At 42.1% G+C, this 23,640-nt stretch overlaps 1 protein-coding gene across 1 annotated transcript in view; it reads left to right on the top strand.

Annotated features, from left to right (window-relative positions):
- The window catches only part of DHRS9 (dehydrogenase/reductase 9), a 29,303-nt gene extending 22,721 nt beyond the window's left edge, over nucleotides 1–6,582 (top strand). The window contains 2 exon segments of the mRNA XM_074399527.1: nucleotides 2,189–2,352; nucleotides 5,969–6,582. Coding sequence (XP_074255628.1) covers nucleotides 2,189–2,352; nucleotides 5,969–6,192 — 388 coding nt within the window. The 3' untranslated portion in view covers nucleotides 6,193–6,582.
- The last annotated feature ends 17,058 nt before the right edge of the window (nucleotides 6,583–23,640 follow it).

Genomic DNA, 23,640 nt, shown 5'->3' with positions numbered 1-23,640 from the left:
ATTCAACTATTATTTGTTGAAGGCATAGTTAAGAGTTTATGATCTATACCATGGACCTAGGTTTAGTTTACTAATAAAAGGTTAAAAATATTCCACTGAAATTGATCAAGATAGAGCAACTCCATTTTCCCATTTGATCAGGTTGCCAAGTTTGATTCTCCTAGGAAATAAACACAATAATGTTGGAATAACTCTTCCAAAAAATTAATGTGCATTTGAATCACCTGGGGATCTTTTTAAAATGCAGACTTTGATTAAGTGGATCTGAAGAGGGGCCTGAGACTCTGCATTTCTAACAAGCTCCAGGCTCTGCCCATGGTTCAGGCATCACACTTTGAGTAGCAAGGTCATGAAGTCTTTTTCACTGACCTTTAGTCATTAGTCTCTTTCATTGACCTTTGGTTCCACTCTACAAGCAGCAATAGCATAATAAAATTTTAGTATATGTACCTAGAGATTGACTCACTTTTAAAAAAGATTTCAACTGAAGGATTTGTGAGGTTTGCCATGCAGCTATGCCATGCCGAAAAGTAATAAATTAAGAGTTGTTTTTTTTTCTTAAATGAATCATGGGACTAGCATTTTAAATGGTGTTAAGTAGGTAGGCCACAATCCAGCAGCAACTCCACAATTTCGATATGTCAGGGGTTTAGGGACAGCTGTCCATCTGAGAGAGGACTGGGCTCTTTAAAGCTGCATTTTCCCAGCATGCACGCTGATTTCACATGGTTTTTACTTACCTAGTAAGCTTGGTTGGAGGCTTAAAGCCACTTGTCCCTAGTACGTTATTTTCATGAGTGGGTGGGGAGAAAAGGCTTCCTGAAGCTTCTTGGCACTGCTACTTCCACCATCTAAAGGAAATCAGACAACAGGTGAATAAAACATAAGTTAAGTTGGGAAATAATCTTTTTAAACTTTAGTACAAGTCATATACTTTTCAGAATCTTTCAAGGTCAAATTAACTTGAATTTTTGGTAAAATATATTTCAAACTTTACAATAGTAATGTTGCTAGAAAGCAGAACCTGAGAGAAAATAAATTACAAGTTCACTGACAGAGCTTTTAAAAATCCTATGAAGAGTTCTATGAAATGAATATATACTTCCTTTCATTATATATTCCTGGGAGAAACAGAAATCAAATTTTGGAAATGACTGTTCATACACTAGTTTTTTATACAGGTGGTCCCTGACTTCCAATGTTAAAAGTGACTCTTCGACTTTACAATGGTGTGAAAGTGAGATGCATGCATTATAAAATTTTCTTAGAATTTGGAATTTTATCTTTTACCGGCAGCAATATGCGGTACAATACTCTCTTGCAATGCTGTGCAGTGGCAGGGAACCCCAGCTCCCAGTCAGCCACCCAGTCACAGGGTAAAGAACTGCTATCCTGCAGGGCCCTGTGTGTCCAGATGATTTTGCCCCACTGTGGGTGAGTGTAAGTGAGCACGTTGAACACAGGATAGGCTAAGCTGCGATGTTCGGCAGGTTAGGGATATTAAATGCATTTTTGATTTAGGATATTTTCAACTTACAATGAGTTTATCAAGATATGACCCCATCTGAAATCAAGGAGCATCTGCATATTGGTTTGCTTTAAAAAAAAGGGGGGCACTATGATTCCTGTAAAATCTTGATACCTAGGGAATGAGTAGGCTTTTGGTTTTCTGCAGCAGCACGATTTAAAAAAATAAAAATAAAAAAGCTTGCTCCACAGCATAGGGAGCAGGTTAGTCATGTCAGGGATTATCGTACTGTGTCCTTCAGCATGTCCTCGTTTGTGCTGCAATCTCCTTATGTTCCTAGAATGGAGGTAAACTTGTCCATCCAGGCTATCATTAGCTCATTTCACCATAAGGTGGTTTAAGTACTGGTAAGAAACCTGTCCTTACCCTGAATGCTCACTAAGTTAAAGATGAGAGCATGGAGAACACTCTAGGAAAAACAACAGTGGACTGGGGGTGGGTCCGCCCAGATCCCTTTCAGTCCTGCTGTTAACTAGCCCTCACTTCACCACTCTCAACCTGTTTCCTCACTTGCAAAATGAGAGGGAGAATGAGAAACTTCTTTCCAATGCACCCAAATCCGTGATTCCATGAAAAGATTCATGAGAAAATCGTCACCCAAATAGCAAGTATTTTCTAAACAAACCTGGATTAAACAGCTTCAATGGGTTCTTTTCACAGACGGGACATGAAAGCTTTTGGTGTGCACGTCTCATGCATTGAACCAGGATTATTCAAAACAAACTTGGCAGATCCAGTAAAGACACTTGAAAAAAAACTCGCCATTTGGGAGCAACTGTCTCCAGACATCAAACGACAATATGGAGAAGGTTACATTGAAAAAAGTGAGTTTCTGGGCCGTGCCAGAGTGCTCTGGAATTCTTTGTCCTGCACAGCATGAAGGAGATTCAAATACAGACACAGTAACAAGGTTCTCAGAATAGTACACCCGTAAGGATCTTAAGTATGGATCAGGGATATCCTATTAATTTCAGTGCCATCTCTTGCTTCTCTTTATAAACATTTACTGAGCAATTACATACTGCCAAGTTATATGCTAAGTACCTTATGAATTATATCATTTACTCCTCAAAAACTATTAGAATAATGAGCAGAGGCTTGGAAAAGTGAAATGTCCTGTCCAAGATTACACAACACCTCCTCCTCATACCTGGACCTGAGCCCAGGCAGGCGACTCGAGCCCACGTCTTCCCCTCTGCCATACCTCCTCACCAGCTGTACACTTGGCATTGTGTAAGGATTTATGGTGGTTACAAAACACAGAGAAGGTTCAGCCTCTGACCCTTAACTAGTTTACAATCTCATTCACAACAAGTAGTAACCAAGCGAGCATGTAAAACAATGAGGCAATGCAGCACACAATAAAACTGATCCTTTACTTCTCGGTGTAATCCAATAGCCCGGAAGTGGAGCTAGATGTTGTGGTTTCTAATTGCCCAGGGAATTCAGACCAGGAAAAGAGCACTGCTGGTTAAGAAGACGTAATGGGGTAGGTCAGGTTTGAATAAGACCTAAAGGACAGGAAAGAATTATTTGAGTGGAAACTCTCTGGAGCAGAAACACATGGAGGAAGAGATGGAAAAACAGGTAACATAGTCAAGAGATTGAGTAAAAGATGGGAGAATAATACTAAAGTTGACAAAGTGGTGGCTAACAAAAAGTAAATATTTCATAAGTACTTGTCACCATTCTAAGTGCATTACATGGATGCACATTTAAAGTCCGTAAATAAGCTCTATTATCACCTTCATTTTATAGAAATAGAAGCATAGAGAAGTAAGTTACCAAAATTGTACCACCAGTGGGTGGGAGAGCTAGATTTGGACCCAGGCAGCCTGACCCTGCCATTTCTGCTTGGCCATGGCGCTACAATGTGAACAAGGCATTAAGGGCTTTGGTCAGACTCCTCTTATCAGGGATTCCCTTCCACCACAAACTTCCTGGCTCAGTTAAAGTTTACTCAATATTCCTCAAATAGTTACTGAGCTCCAGCTTTGAGTTGAGCAAGGTTCAACCTAACTATGTGTAGTTCTATGACTCCAAACTGTGCTCATGCCTCTTGATCAGCCGACTTGATAAGACAGTCAACTGTGGCAAGGTTCATGGTCAGAGTTTTCAGGCAGAGCCAAAAGCCAAGTCAGACCTACCTGGAGAGGTTTTTAAAATGACTGACTCCTCTGACCACCACTACACAAACACACACACGCACACACACACACACATACACAGAGGTACACACGTTATCTATATATCAACTGAACCCGTCTGGTCTGACAAACGTCTTAGTGCTCACATGTCATTACAGGTTTAGAACCACTGCCATCAAATGCTCTACTTTTCAGTTCCTGACTCTGAAGTTTCCATCTAAGACTGAACTTAATACTTCAGAAACAAAACCCCTCATTTAAACGAGTTTTCTGTTTGATATTGACACCAATACTTTTTAAATGCCTTTGCATATATTTCCAACATCAGTCTCCAATTATTTTTGGCTTGGTTCCTGGTTCATGTGTTCTGCCTCAGAAATGCCAAAGGCATTGAGCCGAGTTTTACACTGGTTGTTACTATTACAGTTTCCAAGTCAGGACTTGGAGATCAGCCAAAGGTACAGTCCCAAAGTAGACCACAAATTTAAAGTCATCTTTTCTTAATTTCCTGAATTGAGATAGTAGAAGTTTAAAATAGCCACTAAGACTTATTAGGTTCTTTAACAACTTGTGGCCAGGGTCCTGAAGTTGAAAGAAAGATTAACATCATAAACTTTCCCTTGAGAAGACACAACTCAGTTAAGTTTTAAAAGTATGTGAGAATCATATGGTAATTTTGGGAATCTCTATGCCATTTTCCATAATGACTGTCCTAATTTACATTCCCACCAACAGGATACAGAGTTCCTTTTTCTCCACACCCTTGTCAATACTTGTTATCTTTTGTCTTTTGATAATAGACATTCTAACAAATGTGAAGTGATATCTCATTGTGGTTTTAATTTGCATTTCCCTGATGATTAGTGATGACAAACATTTTTTTTCATATACCTGTTGGCCATTTGTATCTTCTTCTGAGAAAAGTCTATCCAGATTCTCTGCCCATTTTTAAAATCAGCTTATTTCTTTTCTTGTTGTTGAGTTGTTTGAGTTTCTTATATATTTAAGACATTAACTGTGCATAAGATGTAAAGTTTGCAAATATTTTTTCCCATTCTATATGTTCTCCCTTCACTCTTTTAACTGTTTCCTTTGCTGTGAAGAAGTTTTTTAGCATGAGGAAATCACACTTATCTCATTTTGCTTTTGTTTAGTTTTGTGCTTTGGGAGTCATATCCAAAGAAATCCTCGCCCAGTCCAATGTCAAGAAGTATTTCCTTTATGTTTTCTTCTAGTAGCTTTTTATATATATATAAATAGAGTTGAGGCCTCACTATGATGCCCAGGATGGTCCTGAACTCCCTGGGCTCAAGTGATCTTCCTACCTCAGCCTCCCAAAGTGCTGTAATTACAGGCATGAGCCACCATGCCAGGCCTCTTTTAGTAGTTTTATAATTTCAGGTCTTATGTTTAAGTCTTCAATCCATTTTGAGTTGATTTTTTTATACAGTGTAAGATTCAGTCTCATTCTTCTGCATGTGGATATACTGTTTTCCCAATACCATGTATTGAAAAGACTGGAATTCTAAACCACCACCAATCCCTGGTAAAATACCTGCCTCTCTAAAGGTATCTCCACTCATTATTCAAACATTTCATTGCATGAGAACTGGGATCCTTTTAGCTTCCTGAGTCAGTACATTTGGGGATGATTCTCTCTTTCTTTACAGAATCATAAAGGCCTGCGGTATACAACTGTACACTCACATCCACATACTGCATGCACATATATGCATAAGCACGTGTGCAACCCACAACTTCTATAGATACAGAATCCCCTAAAACAAATTAGAAATCAAACTAGAAATCAAAATTAGAAATGCAAATTAGAAATCAAAATTAGAAATCAAAATTAGAAATACAGCTTTCTAGGCTTAGGGGCCTCTTTGGCTTTATGAAGTATTGTTTCTTCATTGCTTTAAAGTACTGGCTCTCAAAGTTTGATCCCTGGACCAGCTGCCTCAGCATCATCTGGAAGTTTGTTAGAAATGCACGTTCTTGGACCCCAGCTCATACCTCAGTCAGAAACTCTGGAGGTGGAACCCAGAAACCTGGGTTTTAATGAGCTCTCTAGCACATTCTACTGTCCACCCAATCTTGAGAGCCGCTGGTCTACAGAAAGCACTGCAGTATCATTTTCTGAGGAACAGATAGTAAATCCTCACAATAAGCCTCAATTATAATGGACAATTCAGAATAAATGCCCTTGTATACATCCTATCCTTTGTACCCTAGACTTCCACTCTGCCTTCTCTTTCTTCCAAAGAGTAAATGTGTTTTTGTCTGCTTTTAGGCCTAGACAAACTGAAGGGCAATACATCCTTTGTGAACATGGACCTCTCTCTGGTGGTAGAGTGCATGGACCACGCTCTAACAAGTCTTTTCCCTAAGACTCACTATGCTGCTGGAAAAGATGCCAAAATTTTCTGGATACCTCTGTCTCACATGCCAGCAGTCTTGCAAGACTTTTTATTGTTGAAACAGAAAGCAGAGCTGGCTAATCCCAAGGCAGTGTGATTCAGCTGAGGACAAATGCCTGCTCCAGGCTATGAGATTGGCTGATTTCAAGAGCACATCTCCTTTTCTCCCTACCTGCTCCAACCTGGACTCGTTTAGATTGTGCTTGTTTGGATTACAAAATGGACTCCCGCCATTGCTGGTGGTGTCCCAGAGTCCCTGCTCAAGTTTTCTCTGAAAAGAAGAACTGGAATAGTACATCACATAGGCAAGTCCTGCCCTGTATTTAGGCTTTGCCTGCTTGGTATGACATAAGGGAAATGGAAAGACTTGCCCATTCAAAATGATCTTCATCATGGCCTGCCCCGTGCTTATGGTCCCAGCATTTAGAGTAACTTGTGGATGTTGAATATCATCTCTTATCTAAATATTAAAGATGAGTCAAACATTTTCATGAGTGGATAGATATGTTCCATTATCTTGCTGAAAATGACTCTGAAGGACTGAAGCTCAGTCCTGATAAGCTTTGAAAGGGACAGGAAAACAAAGTGTTATCAAGCATTGTGTGACACTGGCATAAGCTAAGGGCAGCAGTACACTAGATAGAACTGCAAAGAGAAGGAAAGAAAAATATGGGAAAAGGAATAAGAGGACTGTAAAGAAGAATACATACTTAAAATATATGTGCATTTGTTACATGTATTTTATATATAATTTATAATATATACAAATTATATAATATATATTATACATATAAAAATTACACATATAATTATATGTGTAATTTATATATACATATACCTATATATATTCACATATACGGAGAGAGACTCCCCTACACTCAGACAAGCCTTCCTAGAGGGAGCTATGGAGGATGAACATCCTATTCAGGCCACTAAGAACACTGATGCGTACAGTTTTCTGGTGGAAAAATATCATGACATAGTAACTAATCATTCCAAAAGAAGAAAAATGTAGGCCAATTGGTTTATTCTGGTGATTGTAAAAGTAACAAGACCCAGACTATGTGGCACAACTTATACCTGAGAGGGCTGGAAATCTTCCATTTGAGATGTCTTTCAAGCCACATGAAGATATAAAGCTAAATAAAAAGGCTCTCTTTAGCCTACAGTTACAGTGGGATTTCATCTGCATCTTGCTTGTATCCATGGTTCTAAACTGACCCTGGGCCCACACCCCATCTAAAAGAGTTCCCTAGATAGATGTTTGTCAATTCCAGCAGCCAGAACCACTTGCAAAGCTTTATAGAACATTTATAAGAAGAAGCCTGCAGTGGCACAGTGCAACATTTTTTGCATAATAACATGGCCTAAAAGAGCTAGAGAAATGAGCTAATGAACATGTGCAAGTGTGCACACACCCACAGACACACACATGCGTATACACACCTGCTAACATATTGCAAAGAAAGTTTGCCTGTAATCCCAGCAAGCCAAGGCAGAAGGATTGCTTGAGCCCAGGAGTTCAAAACCAGCCTGGGTAATATAATGAGATCTTGTCTCTACAAAAAATAAAAAGTTAGCTGGGCATGGTAGCATGCATTGGTAGTCTCAGCTACTTCAGAGGCTGAGGTGGGAGGATCACTTGAGCCAGGAGGCTGAGGCTGCACTGAGCTGTGATCATGCCACTGCACTCCAGCCTCAAAGACAGAGCAAGACCTTGTCTCAAACTTAAGAAAATATATTTAGGCCAGGCGCGGTGGCTCAAGCCTGTAATCCCAGCACTTTGGGAGGCCGAGGCGGGTGGATCACGAGGTCAAGAGAGCGAGACCATCCTGGTCAACATGGTGAAACCCCGTCTCTACTAAAAATACAAAAAATTAGCTGGGCATGGTGGCGCGGGCCTATGATCCCAGCTACTCAGGAGGCTGAGGCAGGAGAATTGCCTGAACCCAGGAGGCGGAGGTTGCGGTGAGGCCTGAGTAACAAGAGTGAAACTCCATCTCAAAAAAAAAAAAAAAAAAAAAAAAGAAAATATATTTAACATCTGCTGCTTGAAATCATGTCCATTTGAAGGTATTAATCATTCTATTCATTTTTAATCACCTTTCCACAAATATCTGCTTATGAGGTAATTTTTTCCTTTCAAGTTTACAAAATATTGGTGACTGAAAAATCAAATTACAAATGGTGTCAATCCACTTGGACATACATTTCCATAATTCTGAAGCAGGATATACTCATCCTTTTTGCATCAAAATGAAAAACAATTCACTGCTTCACTTGACTAGCCTTAAAAAAATTAAAATAAAAAAAACTAAAATTAAAAAAAAAAAAAGAAAAACAATTACAGCAAGAATGAGATGGAAGAATTCTCAGGCAAAGTTAGCTAACCTGCCTGCCTGGGAAGTCATCCCCATCTTGGACCCAGTGCCAGAGACAGCCACATGTAGATATCTGGTTTCTTCTTGCTGCAGTTAACCACCCCACAGTCGGCCCTTGGAGGTGAAGTTCACCAGTGTTGTTTGCTGGGGCCCCTCCTTGCCTTGAATTCACATCTTGGCTTCATTTCACTGCTTTAGAATTCTCGACAAGCTGCTCCCTGACTTTCCAGACGTCCTAGGGCTGCCAAGACGTTTAGAATCTGAAGGAACTTTCTTTGCCTAACTTCCAACCACCTCAGCCATGTTCTTGGGCCTCTCTAATTGTGTTACTTCCTTTGTTTTGCCTAGACCTGAATTCTTTTTCCATTCCTTCCAGTAGCTGCAATTTGGTAACTCCTTGTTCCATTCCACCAAAAAATTCTCTCCTTAGGAACAAATGTCACCAAGCACAATATTATTCCAAAATAATACCAGATACATTCATGTAAGCAAATTTTAAAGGTTTTTAAAATGAGAAGGCGTGGTGCTGGGGGCATAGAGGCAGAAGTCTCTACAGAGGCACAGGACCTGTGTGGTGGGGAGAAGGGGACGGGTAAGCGTATCAGACAGTCACAGGATCGGGCATCTTTGGCATGGGTGCCTAGACTTCTCTCCATCTTACCATAATCACTTCTAATTCACTGCTCTTTTGGGAGAAACACCTATCCAATTTTTATCTGTAAATATTTGAGGAAACATATTTTGACTATGATGGACATTCTTCAAAGTACTGGCCTATAATAAGGAATGTAATAAATGCAGTTCCTTCCTTCATAGAGCCTTTTGGATATAATCCAAGGCTAAGGCCAGTACTCAGGAAGCCTTAGAGGGCCTTCTCCAGGGATGCATGGCCAAGATGAACCTTGGCCATGGTCCTCTACCACATCTAGCTTGAAGGATTTTTTCTCAGTTTGGAGAGACCAAGAGAACCTCCCAAACCCTCCCTCTGATCTGATCCAAACATCCAAGTGTGTCCTTCATCTGGACATCGACAATACATCCTAATCTGGAGTTGTTATCTTACCCACCCCACAGGATGTTTTCCCAGTCCAGCACCAACTATTGTCAATTTCATCTCCATAGTGATCTGGAGTCTGTCTACTTCTCTTCACCTCCAGTGCGATCACCTGTTCAAGCTGCCATCAGCTCTTGTTTCTACTACAGCATCTCCACCCATGTACCATCAGTGATTTCTCCTCATTGCAGTCAGTATTATTCAAAATTAAAATCCAATCATTCTACTGTTTCTGTCACTGCTTTCTTAAAATCTTCAACGTGTTCCCTTTGCACTTTGGCTGAAAACTAAAATGTATGACGTGAGCCCAACTGCCCCACACTCCTCATTAGCCTCATTTTATAGCACTATTCTCTGCCCTTGGCCCCCTCAGCACCTTTCCCACGCTTCTCCCTGGAAAGTTCCCTCTTACCTGGTTTTCTAGTTTCTTTGTCCTACAGATCTCAACCCACATCCTCAGGGAAGCCCATGCAATTTCAAATTCTGACCACCATCTGTTTATCCAGGTAGGTTCCCATCTGGTACACTCTCACTGCGCCCTGTAATTTGCTTCAGGAATCTCATCACAGTCCGTAATTATATATGCATATGGTTAGTTAATATTGGTCTCCTGAATCATATGGTAAGTTCCATGAAATCAGGAATAATGATGCTTTGCTTATCTTTGTATTCCCTTACCTAGGACATCACTGGCACACAGATCAATGTTCAATAGACATTTGTTGAAGGAACACAAAAATTTGTCTATATTAGTCTTTCTAACACAAGGGTCAATTTATTACTCAAGATCAAGCTGGGGCCGGGCGCGGTGGCTCAGGCCTGTAATCCCAGCACTTTGGGAGGCCGAGGCGGGTGGATCACGAGGTCAAGAGATTGAGACCATCCTGGTCAACATGGTGAAACCTCGTCTCTACTAAAAATACAAAAAATTAGCTGGGCATGGTGGTGCGTGCCTGTAATCCCAGCTACTCAGGAGACTGAGGCAGGAGAATTGCCTGAACCTGGGAGGCGGAGGTTGCGGTGAGCCGAGATTGCACCATTGCACTCCAGCCTGGGTAACAAGAGCAAAACTCCATCTCAAAAAAAAAAAAAAGATCAAGCTGGTCAGGTGCAGTGGCTCATGCCTGTAATCCCAATACTTTAGGGGGGCCAAGGCAGGAGGATCACTTCCAAACAAACCTGAACAACACAGAAAGGCCCTGTCAACAAAAACAAATTTTAAAAAAGAAAAATTAGCTGGGGATGGGCATGTGCCTGTAGTCCTAGCTACTCGGGAGTCTGAGACAAGAGGATGGCTCCAGCCCAGGAGTTCGAGGCTGCAATGAGCTATGAATGCACCACTATTCTCCAGCCTGGGCAGCAGAGCAAGACCCTGTCTCTAAAACAAGTAAGTTTTTTCAAAAATATCAAGCTTGCCCATCCTGTTAGTTATGCTGTCAGTATGTCAGTCAAAGTCTCATAACTTCCCTGAGCCTTTCAGATCTTCCTGAAGGTTTCCCAGCTCTGGCTCTGCTCTCAGCCTCCCCCGAGACTGAGCAGTGTTACTGTAAGGATTTCACACCACCTATTGCAAAGGAGCCCGCCTCCATGCCAAGCCAAACTGGGCCCAGAGGAACAGAATAAAAAGAACATGCGGATCATTGAGTCCACTTCTCTGCTTACAGGCAGGGCATGTCTAAGCTATCCAGCCTGAAGAGAATCTCTTCTAGTTAAAATCTCTCCAGAAACCCTGTAACTTCTGTTTTCTTAGCGTTGACCAATACTTAATGACCAATATTTCACCCAGACCAATAGTTAATGAGAAAAATTCCCAGGAAACTTCTTTAAAAAATGATCAATTTGGCTCTTCTGCACACTATTAATCCCAGTAGTTCTCAGGAACACAAGAGATCACAGTCCCATCAATGTGGAAAAAACAGCTAAACATTCTCAAAATGAAAAACACTTTTACATTTATGACAACTCAATTTAAACCATAGATTACAGGACAAAGCTGACCAAGACTTTTGTGAGTCTTTGCAGGTTGAAAAATAAAATAATTTGACATTCCTAATGTTAACATTCTTCTTCAACTCTGCAATTCATTTTTAAAAAGAAAAAATGGGTAATTTCCATCCTAGTAGATGAGGTACCAATACAGCCAGAGGTTTAGTGCAGATTCTGGTTTGGTAGAATTTCCAGGCTTCTTTCCTTTTTTTCTTTTCTGCATATAACACCTGCTCAAGCAGGAACCACATCACAGCTCTTGCCTGATTCGTTCCTAGAAATAGCAATCCAGCCTGAAGTACTTCAGGCGAGGGCAACAGAGCATCCTGTCTCATTCTACAACTAACGACTCTCCTAAACTGTTCCACTTTACTCTTTTGAGAAACTGGAAATGGAAAGGATTCTGCTATGAATACATAGTGTAAGTTCTGGGCAAATACCATCTTTCCCCTTATGTAGCTAAAATATTTACTTACAGTGTTCTGGGTCTGTTTTTCCCTCCTAGATATGGTAACGATAACTTGAGTATAAAGCCACCCAATGAATTTGATGCCTGAATTATGAGCCAGGTAATCCAAACAACCTGACTTGCCATGGGCACCATAGGCGAAATAGTCATAATCATTGCTTAATACTTAGTATAGGTCCGATTTTTAATGCACTTTACTGTACATTACATGAATGATTTCACGTAACCCTAATCATTTCTCACTTCTATGTGTTTTTTAGAGATGGAGAAGTGAAATCGCAGAGAACCAAGCAACTTGCTCAAGATTACACTGTGGGCCAGGCTTCAAGCCCAGGGAGCTTAATATTCAAGTCTGTGCTCAGAACCACAATCCTATATTATTAAAAAGAATCTGAGGCCAGGTATGGTGGCTCACACCTGTAATCCCCGCACTTTGGGAAACGAGGCAGGTGGATCACTTGAGGTCAGGAGTTCAACACCAGCTTGGCCAACATGGCAAAACTCTGTCTCTACTGGAAATATAAAAATTAGCCAGACAGAGTGGCAGGGGCCTATAATTCCAGCTACTCTGGAGGCTGAGACAGGAGAATGGCTTGAGCCCAGGAAACAGAGGTTGCAGTAAGCCAAGATCATGCCACTGCACTCCAGCCTGGGTAAAAAGTGAGACTTCACCTCAAAAAAAAAAAAAAAGAATTTGAGTCTTGGACAGTATTTCCCTAAACCTTGCTTCTAGTTCAACAAAAAACAAGACCATTATTAAATTAATCCAACATTAGTCTAACCTGGCCAATATCAATTATGCATAAGAACAATATACAAAGATATATCCCTTTTAGTTTTCCTATATCCTATTTTCAAAATTTTCTCACTCATGATGAAATAATAAAGGCACTTAAACATCATTCCCCAGATCCTTAAACTTTTCTAACTGATTTCTTGATTTTCTTTCTTTCCTTCTCTCTTTCTTTCTTCTTTTTTTGTTATGGATTTTGTCCATTTGTTGCTGTTGTTGTTAGTAGTTTTAGGAATTTATTTGCAATTGCTTTTTGCTAATTTCAATAAAGGCCTTAGATCAACTGTCCTGACCCAACGTCAACACTTTACATCGTCCAGCTTTTAAGATGAGACCAAAGAAAAAGAACAGAAGTCTGGGGTCCCATAAATACTGTGTTTCCAGATGGCTGTATTTTTTTCCCAACAAATAGTGGGGCAAACTGTCCTGGTCCTTGTGGCTAGGGCTAGCCCTGGAAACACTAATGAGAGAAATGAGGGGACCTTAGCTGGAATGAGGTCAGGGCCTCCTGGCACTACCACATTACAATCTAAAAAAAAATACCAGTAAGTGGCTGGACTTTCTCATTTGGCTGGAAGAGGTCATATAGCTCAGAATCTGTCTCACAGAGACCCTTCCACTAAGAACATTCCCAATATGACAAGTTCTGCTCCAGTACCACTAAAGAGTGGAAGGTCACCATCTTCTAATTACCCTGTTGATTAGCTCTAGTTATTAGAACATTCTTTATAATTTTTGATCCAAAATTTCTCAGTGGGGATGAGGGGAAAAATGGCTGTTGTTTCTGCTGCCATCGTGATAATAATGGTTCACATTCACTGAGCCTTGAAAATGAGCCAGAATCTATCCAGAATGCTATCTATGCACTTTCTCAAGAAGGCTTTACGACTTTTACACAACACGTGCATTTATTGTCCCATTTTACAAATGAGGAGTCTAAAATGCAAGATTCTTTCATCTCTAGTAATCTAAAATTCCTAAATTCGCACTTGATAAAATGCACATTCCCAAAAATAAATACATAAGAAAAGCAAAATTAGACAACGGATTTTAAAAGCCAAAATTCCTCATAAAGAGAGCTAAGCCTTCCTCATTACTAAAGCCTTAGGATGCAACAAGTCAAATGTCTCTCGCCCCAGTTTTCACGAGGCCTGAAATTTCATTTTTTCAACACTTGAAAGAAGTGCCTTAGCTTCTGATGAGGATAAAGGAGGCAGCTGCTGAAAGGAGAGTGAATACATCTCAAAATGAACTAAAGCGAAATTGCAGATCTTGCCCAGAAGCAGCCCCAGGATTAGCACAGGGAAAAGGGGGCTGGAAGGATTCTTGGGGCAACCTGCGACCTGGGCCTCCATAGCTAGTTTAGCTGTGTGTGTCTGCGGTTGTCAGAAACATGTGCTACTTGTTAAAACAGGTGTTATCGAGGGGTCCAGTATAAACTGAACAACAAAACCATGCAAACAGCGTACAGTGAAATCTTAGTCCTCCTCTTCCCAGGCCTCGGGTCCCTAGCTAGGACTTTCTCCTGTGTCCTTCCTGAGATGTGTAGATGTAGACAATGTACAGACAACCTCTCTGCATACTTTTTACACAAATGGCAGCAGAGCTAGACTCCACACACTTTTCTCTACCTTGCTCTATAATGTTCACATTTTGATGAACTGAAGACCACGAACTCCAAAAAATAATGTTCACAGTCATCATTTTCAAATCTGGCCCTCCTTAGGCAATAGCTGGCTATGATTCCATCAGTTTTACTTCTTCAGTGCCAGACTTAACCAACATATTGTCAACTAAGTACAAACACAGAGAGGATCTCTAAAAGAAAACGATGTTTATTTGGGACCAGGGTATTGTAGTGGGAATGCACGTGCCATAGTAAACTATGTGTGCATTCAGAGAGGTAAAAAGAAAAAAAAAAAGAAAGACAAAGCATTTTAAAGGGAAAAAATGGAGGATTTCATAATTATTTTGAAATGATTACCCTTGGCTACAAAGATCAATAACAAGGGTGGTGCCAGTCTGAGGTTGGGACATTTGCTGGGCAGATGTCCTTGCAGAAGTATTTTCTGTGTAAAGTTGTGATGGCCCTTGTGCAAGGCTGCAGTTTTTGCAGTCTTTGTGATGCAAACATGACAACTCTCTCTTCTTAACCTTCATAGCTCTATTTGTGAGGGGTTTTAACACAAATGACTCCATTTTGATTGTGACTACTTCACAACATGAAATCATTAAATAATAATGCTATTATTCCTTCATTAAATACATCTTGAAGTTAATATTCCCTATATTCTTGATTTCCTAATTTATTGCAGCAATTATATTTACCCTGGATAAAATAAGAAAGGAGATAATTGTATTGACTGTAAGCAATTTTTAAGACTGTAATGCCATTTATCAACAATAGCATTTACAAGTGGAATCACCAATCTATTAATAAATCATTCTGAAGGTAAGTTACTTCTCTAAGTGAAGTTAATTAATTATTTTAGGCAACTATTTAGAAAAGATCACATTGCCTTTGGTGATCTAATTCCTGAAGAGTGTTTGCTTCACTAGGAGTCAGTTCCATGACACCAACAGTCAAGGCCTCTAACAGTAAGCACTGATGGAAACTTTCCTTTTATTTATTTCTTAAACCTGTTCTGTTTTTTTCAATGAGTACCAGAGATCCACTCACTTGACTATTGGCAAAGAATAGCAAATGAGGCATTAACTAAATTGCCCTGTCTGATTCTAAAAGCTAAGCCTCTTTGACAGTTCATTGTTAAGTAAACCACTTCCCTGCTGTGGGGAAATGGAGTCATCACACTGATTATTACCTTGAAATGACAGGGGAGCTCTTATGGGTTGAAAGATACTCCCCTCACCAAAAAAAAAAAAAAAAAAAAAAGATAGTGTCCTAACCCCTGCCCCCTGCTACCTCACAATATGACCCTATTTGGAGACAGTGTCTTTACAGAGAAAATCAAGTTAAAATGAGGTCATTGGTGTGGGCCCTAATCCAATATGATGGATGCCCCCATAAAAAGGGAAATTTGGACACAGACACACTGGGGTAAGGTAATGTGAAGAGACGCATGAGAAGACAGCCATCTACAAGCCAAGGACAGGGGCCTGGGACAGATCCCTCCCTCACTCCCTCAGAGGAACCAGCCCTGCCAACACCTTCATCTCTGGCTTTCAGCTTCCAGGAGTGTGAGACTACACATTTCTGTTGTTTGCCCCCCAGGCTGTGGCCCTTCATTTTGGAGCCACGATGATGTGGCTGGAGCATTGGCTTGGCAGCATCATGGAGGAACACCCTCCTCAGGAGTTCATCCAGCCCATCTTCTTGCCTCTGAGCGTCTTTCCTGGATGAGTACTTTTTAAAAGATGGTGAGAAATCTGTCCAGAAGCACTTCATAGGTTGTCAAGAACAGAGATTCTTGGACAGAGCTCCTGGGGTGAAAACCCAGCTCTGCCCTTAGCATTGGCCTGACCATTGGCAGATTACTTAATTTCTCTAACTCTTACTTTCCTCATCTGTATAATGGGGGTAGGTGTACCTTGGACAGTTACAAGAATTAAATAAGTAAATGTGTGTCAAATACAGCATAGTGCTTTTAATGTATCATAGCTATTGTTCATTTTGTTGGCACCTTTTCAAATTAGCTTAGGTTCATGGCAGAACCTAGTCGTAAGTTGGTCCAACTTAATCTGTTATTTGGATGGATTGGCCAAGGTCAAAGACAAGGACAAGAGCAATATTCTGACTTTTGTTCTTCCCTATTGTATTAGTTAAGCATGATGAGAAGAGATCCTCAGCAGAACACTCAGAATGAAGAAAGAGAGAAGATCGGAGACCTGTGGGTAAAAAAACCACGCCAAACATCCATCCACCACCATTTTCTCAGCACTGTAGAGAGTCCTGCCTGTGGCTACAGAGGAATGGCCCAAGGTGGAGGACTGACCTGGCAATGCCTTCAGCTACCAGAAGGATGTTACTATACATAGTGGCAGAGTTGCAAAGCCCTGCACATCACCAACCCTCATCCTCATTTCAAAGAAAATACCAGCAGGTGATTTCAAAGAAAAGGGAACAGAGGCTCTGAAAGGTGGGGAGACTTAATACTGTGTCTGATTCAGGATAGAACAAGAGTTAAACAAGAAGAAACGGGCTTCCTCTATTGTGGGAAAGATAAAGGTGTTCAGTTACGCAGCAGGAAGGCTGACCCCAGAGACTGACCAGAATAGAGAACTAAGAGCATGACACCCTCAGCCCTGTAAAGTTATAGAAATAAGATGATGATGATAATGGTTATTGCCAAATGTTGAACAACTGTTCAGTAACAGCATTAATTTTGTGTTCATCGGCTAATCGTTCATTAAACTGTGTTCTTGGTTTTGCATGCATGGCTATCTCATTTAATCTTCCCACAACAACCTTGCAGATGACCAGGGAGAAGAGAAGAGCTCAGATAAGCTATGCGGCTCATTCAGCATCTCAGAGCTTAAGGGTTAGCAGTTGGGACCACCGACCTCTACTTCAGACAGCCTCCTGCAGGCAGCCGCCTGGAGCAGATGCTGCTAAGGGCCCTTCTGGCTCTGTGCTTGCATGTTTTTATATCCAAGCCACAGCCATGAGAAGTTTTCTCTTTTATCAGTGAAGTCAATTCACTTGGTCATATAGAGTTTTGAACTGTGAAGACTATTAGTATCAAAAATAATTACCACAATCACTTTGGAGAAAGAACCGTTTCTCATACCAACTCTTTGGTGAATTTGGGTCTGACATTTTCTACTTTTTTATTTTCCAGAGACAGGGTCTTGCTATGTTGCTCAGGCTGGTTTCTAACTCCTGGGCTCAAGTGATCCTGCCACCTCAACTCACAGGTAGCTGGAACTATAGGTGTGCACCATGCACAGCTTGGGTCTGGCGTTGATCGCTTTTGTGTTACCATAAACTTGCAGAAATCCTTGCTTTTCCACAAGGTAATGACAGCAGCACTAAGCCTTGTCCTTTTCTAGCACAGTGTAATGAAATGCAGTAGAAACCACAGGAAATATTGCGGTCAGGTTTTGAACTCGAGCTGTCACCCTCAGCCTGAGCACTGTGACAAAGCTACTGTGAATTTTTTTAAAAGGGGGGGGTGGCATAATGGGGAGGTTCTGGTCCTTTTTTAGTGTAAAAGCAGCCTGGGCATGATGAGAAACACCACTGAGGTACCTGACTCATGGCTCTTGGTTACCAATGCCCCCACTTAAACTAAGAAAAACCCAGAAGGAACCCCACCAGGAATGACCCCTCAGCTCGCAGAAGGGATGTGATAGGAGGCCTGCCCTTGTGAGAACTGGCGTATTTCCTAGACTTGGCATTTTATTTGGCTCCAAGTTAGATGACAAGCAAATTCTGAGTGCCTTCTGTTTTCACAGCCAAGTAGAGATTGCGTAAGACCTCTACATCTCATCCCTAGATGGTTAAAGTACCAATTGCTCTCCCATTTCAGCAGGAAGTGAAGTAAGATCACCTGCACTTCTGTAAATTGCCAAGGAAGCTTGCAAAAGGTAAACCATGAACCCAAAATAAGTTTATACAGAAAGTGTGAATGAATCACAGCAGAAAGAGATATCCTTTACTATATACATTTTATGCAGATATGTGCTATATGCATCATCTAATATGATCTCAATGACCCTATGTGGCACCACAATGATGCCTCATTTTACTGATGGAAAAAATAGAGATGGGAGAGAGGTCACTGTTGTGCCCAAGGACACACACATGCATATGCACATGGGGACTAAACTGGGACTCAACTGTCTGCCTCATCAGATAGTAGGTGTCTCTATCACCCCGTCTCTTCCCCGCCACACAAGGTGACTTTTCAAAATGACCTATTCACGTGTTCTAATTCACTTCCCTTTCTTGTAAGCACTTAAACCTACAGTAAACGCAGCTAGTCTCTCAACTATTTTTTTATAAGCCCACATTTACCTGTGCTACCTACGCTACCAAGAACCCCTCTTTTCTCTTTCCATAATAAAAATAGAAGACAAGAGTATTTTCTAATTAATACCAACTCTTCTGCGATAGAAAAGTGGCCGCAAAAAACTGAAAGGAAAAGAAAAATCAAAGCTAAAAGGATTTGAGATTTGTTAGGAAAACATTTTGATATTACATTGGAGTAGGTCATTGGGAAAACTGATTCACAACTTTCAGTGAAGCCAGAAGCAAGACGTGGCTTGTCCTGGTCTGGAGGTTCTGTGCCAGCCACCCCGGGGACGGTGGGCCCTATTAGCGGGTCACCTCACTCAGCCCGATCGGCAGCCCAGGCTCCAAGGCTACAGCCTAACAGTTTCTCTAAATCGTCAAGGAGCAAATGGCCATATCTAAGCTGGAAATGGTTGCATGAGCTATTTTAGGGTAGACTTTAAGATTTTACTTTTAAAAAATCAATGACAACGTCAAAAAAATACACTAAAAAAACCTCTCTGTGTTATAGTTGTATAGACAGAAACGGCATATTCATCAAGACAGCCCATGGAAGCAACTTCAGATTTGGGACGAGAGACAACCGACAGGCAGAGAGGTCTAACATTTGCTGACAGTGGTAGGTACTTCACACATGTTCTCTTTACTCCCACAGGGTTCTCCTTGTCACCCTGAAATAACACCATTGCTGCCACCATATTTATATTGTCACCAGAAAGGTTAAGTGCTTAATCCAAGGTCACGCTACCGGTTAATGGCTAAGTTAGAAGTTGCACCCTAGTCTCTTTCACTCCCAAATCCAACCTCTTTCCACTGCGTGAATTTGGTCTCCTCTGGATAATCGGTGGGTAAAGAAGTCCTGGAGACAGTGCACCCTTCCTCCCAGTGGTTATGGTCTGGATGCAGCTTCCAGGGGACTGGACAAGCGGGCTCCCTCCCAACTTGCACGCCTCCCAAAACACCCTGGCCCAGGGAACTAGTGGAAATCAATTGAGCTTCGTCTACTTACTCCCGCACCTGGGCCCAATTTTTGCCAGGATGAGAGCACGCAAGCCCAGTGCTCTCCCTTGGACACGAGGGGGCGCCCGATGCTCACAAAATCCCTGGGATCCCAGCAAGCGTCCCGCAGCCCCTGTTTGGTAGTATTGGGAAAGAACGTGGTCCGTCCTCTCAGAAGTATCACTTAAATGAATCAAAATCTACCATGCTTTGAAAGAACCCTGGCTTAATTACTGGGATTCTGCAGTAGACACATCGTTTTGGACAACCTAAAGCCAACATACTCTCAGTTTAGTACTATGAGAATACAATAAAAGGGCAGGTCCCCACTGTCGGATGGAAAAATCGCCATCCTTGCAGCCCAGCTGTTGCTAATGCCTAGGATAACCCGGAGGAACCAGAACACAATCACTGATAAATGTAATAAAAAGCCAAGTGATCAAACATATTCCAAGGCATACAAGAAAAATAGCCCCTATCTCCAAAGCTCTGCCCATCTCGGGCGCCTCCACTCACTGCACTTGGTCACCTTTGTGCAGAGGGAACAGGCCTGGGTGAAGCTGACCACTGGGAAAAGCTGTTGTTTGTGGCACCCAGGAAGCCCAGGGAACAGCAGAAAGAAGGACGGTGTGCTCTCATTTGGAGACGCCTGGGGCAGACGCCCCAGGTGCCTGCCTCTGCACTGAGGCCTTTCAAAGCTGTGCTCTTGGCAACAGACTTTGAAATAACTGGGTGCTGGCAACACAGGCTTGGCATTAATATGCAAATAAGAATACTCAAGGCTCCCACCTCATGCTTTTGGATCTTTTTAAAAGTCCAGCCACTTACCATGACTAACATAAAATAAAGGCAGAAGAAAAAGTGGTACAACCTTTGCTTGGTTTCCCCCACCAACCTCCTTGTGCTGGAGCCAAAGCACTTTTCAAATCAGAGAGAGAGGGGGCTGGGGTCTCAACTAGGAGCAGGGACCGCTAAGGGCTAAGGATATTTTCACCTCCCCTCTCTAACAAAAGCTGGCCATGAATAACAGGCACTACTCAGCTCCATCAATCAACCTCAGTTGCTTTATTTTCATTGCTCCCAGTGTATACGAAGCTAAAGTTTGCTACAAAGCCCCCATGGAGGCATTCAGGAAATCCCGGGGATTTACTTACTGCGGGCTGGCTGTGAGCTTGCCAGGCGGCGAATGTGCACATCTTCCTTACAGCCTCCTTCCTGCCGCTCTGCCTTCCCTGCCTCTTCCTTTGTTTGCCTGCTCCCCTGAGATGGGCCTGCCAGGAGACGCCCCCGAAGCAAGCAGGTATCTATAATAAGATGTGACAGCGAGTCTGGGGACTTCGCTGGCTACACATCATTATAAAAAGGAATTCTACATCATTATCCATTGCTTTTCTGAGACACGAACGTGAGTGGTAAGGCTCTCCTGTCCCTAGCGCTCTGAGGACAAGGGCAAGCACAGAGCAGGTGTTGACGGGCCAACCTGCCGGCAAAGCCTCGTGCCCGTGGGAGAGGGTCAAACTCCAATACAACCTGCATCAGCTGTCAAACCAAGCCTACTGCAGACAGCTGAATGGTGAAGAAACAAGCAACACTTGTTGAAGTCCTTAGAAGATGAATTACATCTGTTTCAAAATTCCTGGCACCCTTGAAGAGGAATCGGAGTTCATGGACATTTCTTTGCCTTGGTATCCTCAGAGAGCAGGGGGACTTCAAGCTTTTGCTGTAGGGATCGTGCCATGAGATGAAGGGCTGGAAACAGGGGAGAGACTCTATTTTAATTGACAGCACAGAACCAGGGAGAGGTAACCTTGAATCAAATGGAATGGGATGACCACACTCACATGGATAAAAAAGAAACCCTCCCAGGTTCCACCTCTGCAGGCTGGTAAACAATTACCTCCATGTCCCCAATCCACACTCACTCACCTGCACTCCCATCTCCCAGCCCTTCACTATCCTGCTTCTGATCTCTGGCCTTGCTCTTCATATGAAACACAAACATGCACCTGCTGCTTCTGGAGACACAACCCCTTGATGGGGTTCAGGACATGCTACATCATGTTCATATGGCATCTTACGGGCACAGGGGTTCACACCTATAATCCCAGCACTTTGGTAGGCCAAGATGGGAGGATCATGTGAGTCCCAGCATCTGAGACTAGCCTCGGCAACACAGTGAGACCCTGTCTCTAGAAAAAAATTAAAAATTAGCCAGGCATGGTGGCATACACCTATATTCCCAACTACTTGGAAGGCTGAGGTGAGAGGATCCCTTGAGCCCAGGAGTATGAGGCTGCAGTGAGCTATGATCACACCACTGCACTCCAACCTGGGTAGCAGAGTGAGATTCTGTCTCTAAAAATAAATAAATGGCATCTTAGCATTTGAAAAATAACAGAAGCAAGAAGGTCACTTTTATCTCCCTGCCCTGTACTCTCTAGAAGCAGGTTATAAATCCTCGGAAGGATCTTCTGATCTCCCTCTAGAGAAAGTTATTTGAGAGGTGCCCTCCCTATACACAGAGAAAAGCTGCCAAAGACCCAGAGACACCAAGAAGAATCTGAACAAACAGGCCCTGCTAAGTTTCCCTGGTTTGTTACCATTAGACCTTACTTATTTGTCTTCCAGTTACCCTTCTCCATGGGGGATGGGAAGGCAGGCCCTGGAAAGGAATCCAGAAGGAGCATCATGGTATGTCTCTAACTTTCTTTTTTTTTTTTTTTTTTTTTTTTTTGAGACGGAGTTTCGCTCTTGTTACCCAGGCTGGAGTGCAATGGCGCGATCTTGGCTCACCGCAACCTCCGCCTCCTGGGCTCAGGCAATTCTCCTGCCTCAGCCTCCTAAGTAGCTGGGATTACAGGCACACGCCACCACGCCCAGCTAGTTTTTTTGTATTTTTAGTAGAGACGGGGTTTCACATGTTGACCAGGATGGTCTCGATCTCTCGACCTCGTGATCCACCCGCCTCGGCCTCCCAAAGTGCTGGGATTACAGGCTTGAGCCACCGCGCCCGGCATGTCTCTAACTTTCAACTGAGGCTGCTATCATGTTTTAGCATGCTTCATTTGCCAGAATGGAAGAGAACAATTTGCCTAGCCAGGACTGTGTTGCACTTAGCAAAGGATGAATTAAACTACAAATACAAATGACATGGCCCTCCATTAGCCAAGTTTCCTAACAGAGCAACCACTCCAAAAAATAAGCCCTAGGGGAGTGATGTCACCACCAGCTTGGGAGTGAAAGTCCCTTGCAATTGCCAACTGTTGGAAGGGCTGGAACACGGCCAGAAAGGAGTAGGTTATGACACAGGTGGCTGGGGTCTAGAAGACGATGAAGACATGAAACTTATAAGATGGACAGGGACGAAAACCGGGGCTCCAAGAACAATTGACGAAAACCGAATATACAGCCTTAAAATAGAATGTGGACCTAAATACCCAGGAGCAGCCTACTTTGTAAGATTTGAAACAAAATTTAATATGAATGGAGTTGAGTTCTAATGTAGTGGTGGACCAAGAGCCTTATCAGTGCTAGCAAAATGGCAGAATTCTCATAGCATCAAGGTGGTTCTGCTGATGTGAGCTGGCTGAAGGATACAAAATACATTAAAAAAATAAGAGATACAAAGTTGTTTTGCAAGAGCTTCAGCACCTAGTGATGTCTAAAGAAAATATGAAACTCCCTCAGCTACCTGAAGGGCACCGTGGTGGCAGTTATCAAAAAGTGAAACCACAGGGCCTTCCCCTCCTCCCTCATTGAGTTTAAGCAGTCTGCATTTTTCACAGAGGTAAATTTTCTAGGTACATCTCGTAGACCTGAAAGTACTGAAAAGAAAGCTTTTGTTCAAAGGAAATATATCTTAAGATACTGTAAATGATACTAATTTTTT

Source organism: Saimiri boliviensis, chromosome 5 (genome assembly GCF_048565385.1).
Source record: "Saimiri boliviensis isolate mSaiBol1 chromosome 5, mSaiBol1.pri, whole genome shotgun sequence".
Lineage (NCBI taxonomy): Eukaryota > Metazoa > Chordata > Mammalia > Primates > Cebidae > Saimiri > Saimiri boliviensis.
Note: the sequence above shows the minus strand (reverse complement) of the source record. Positions and strands in the feature narration are given on the sequence as shown.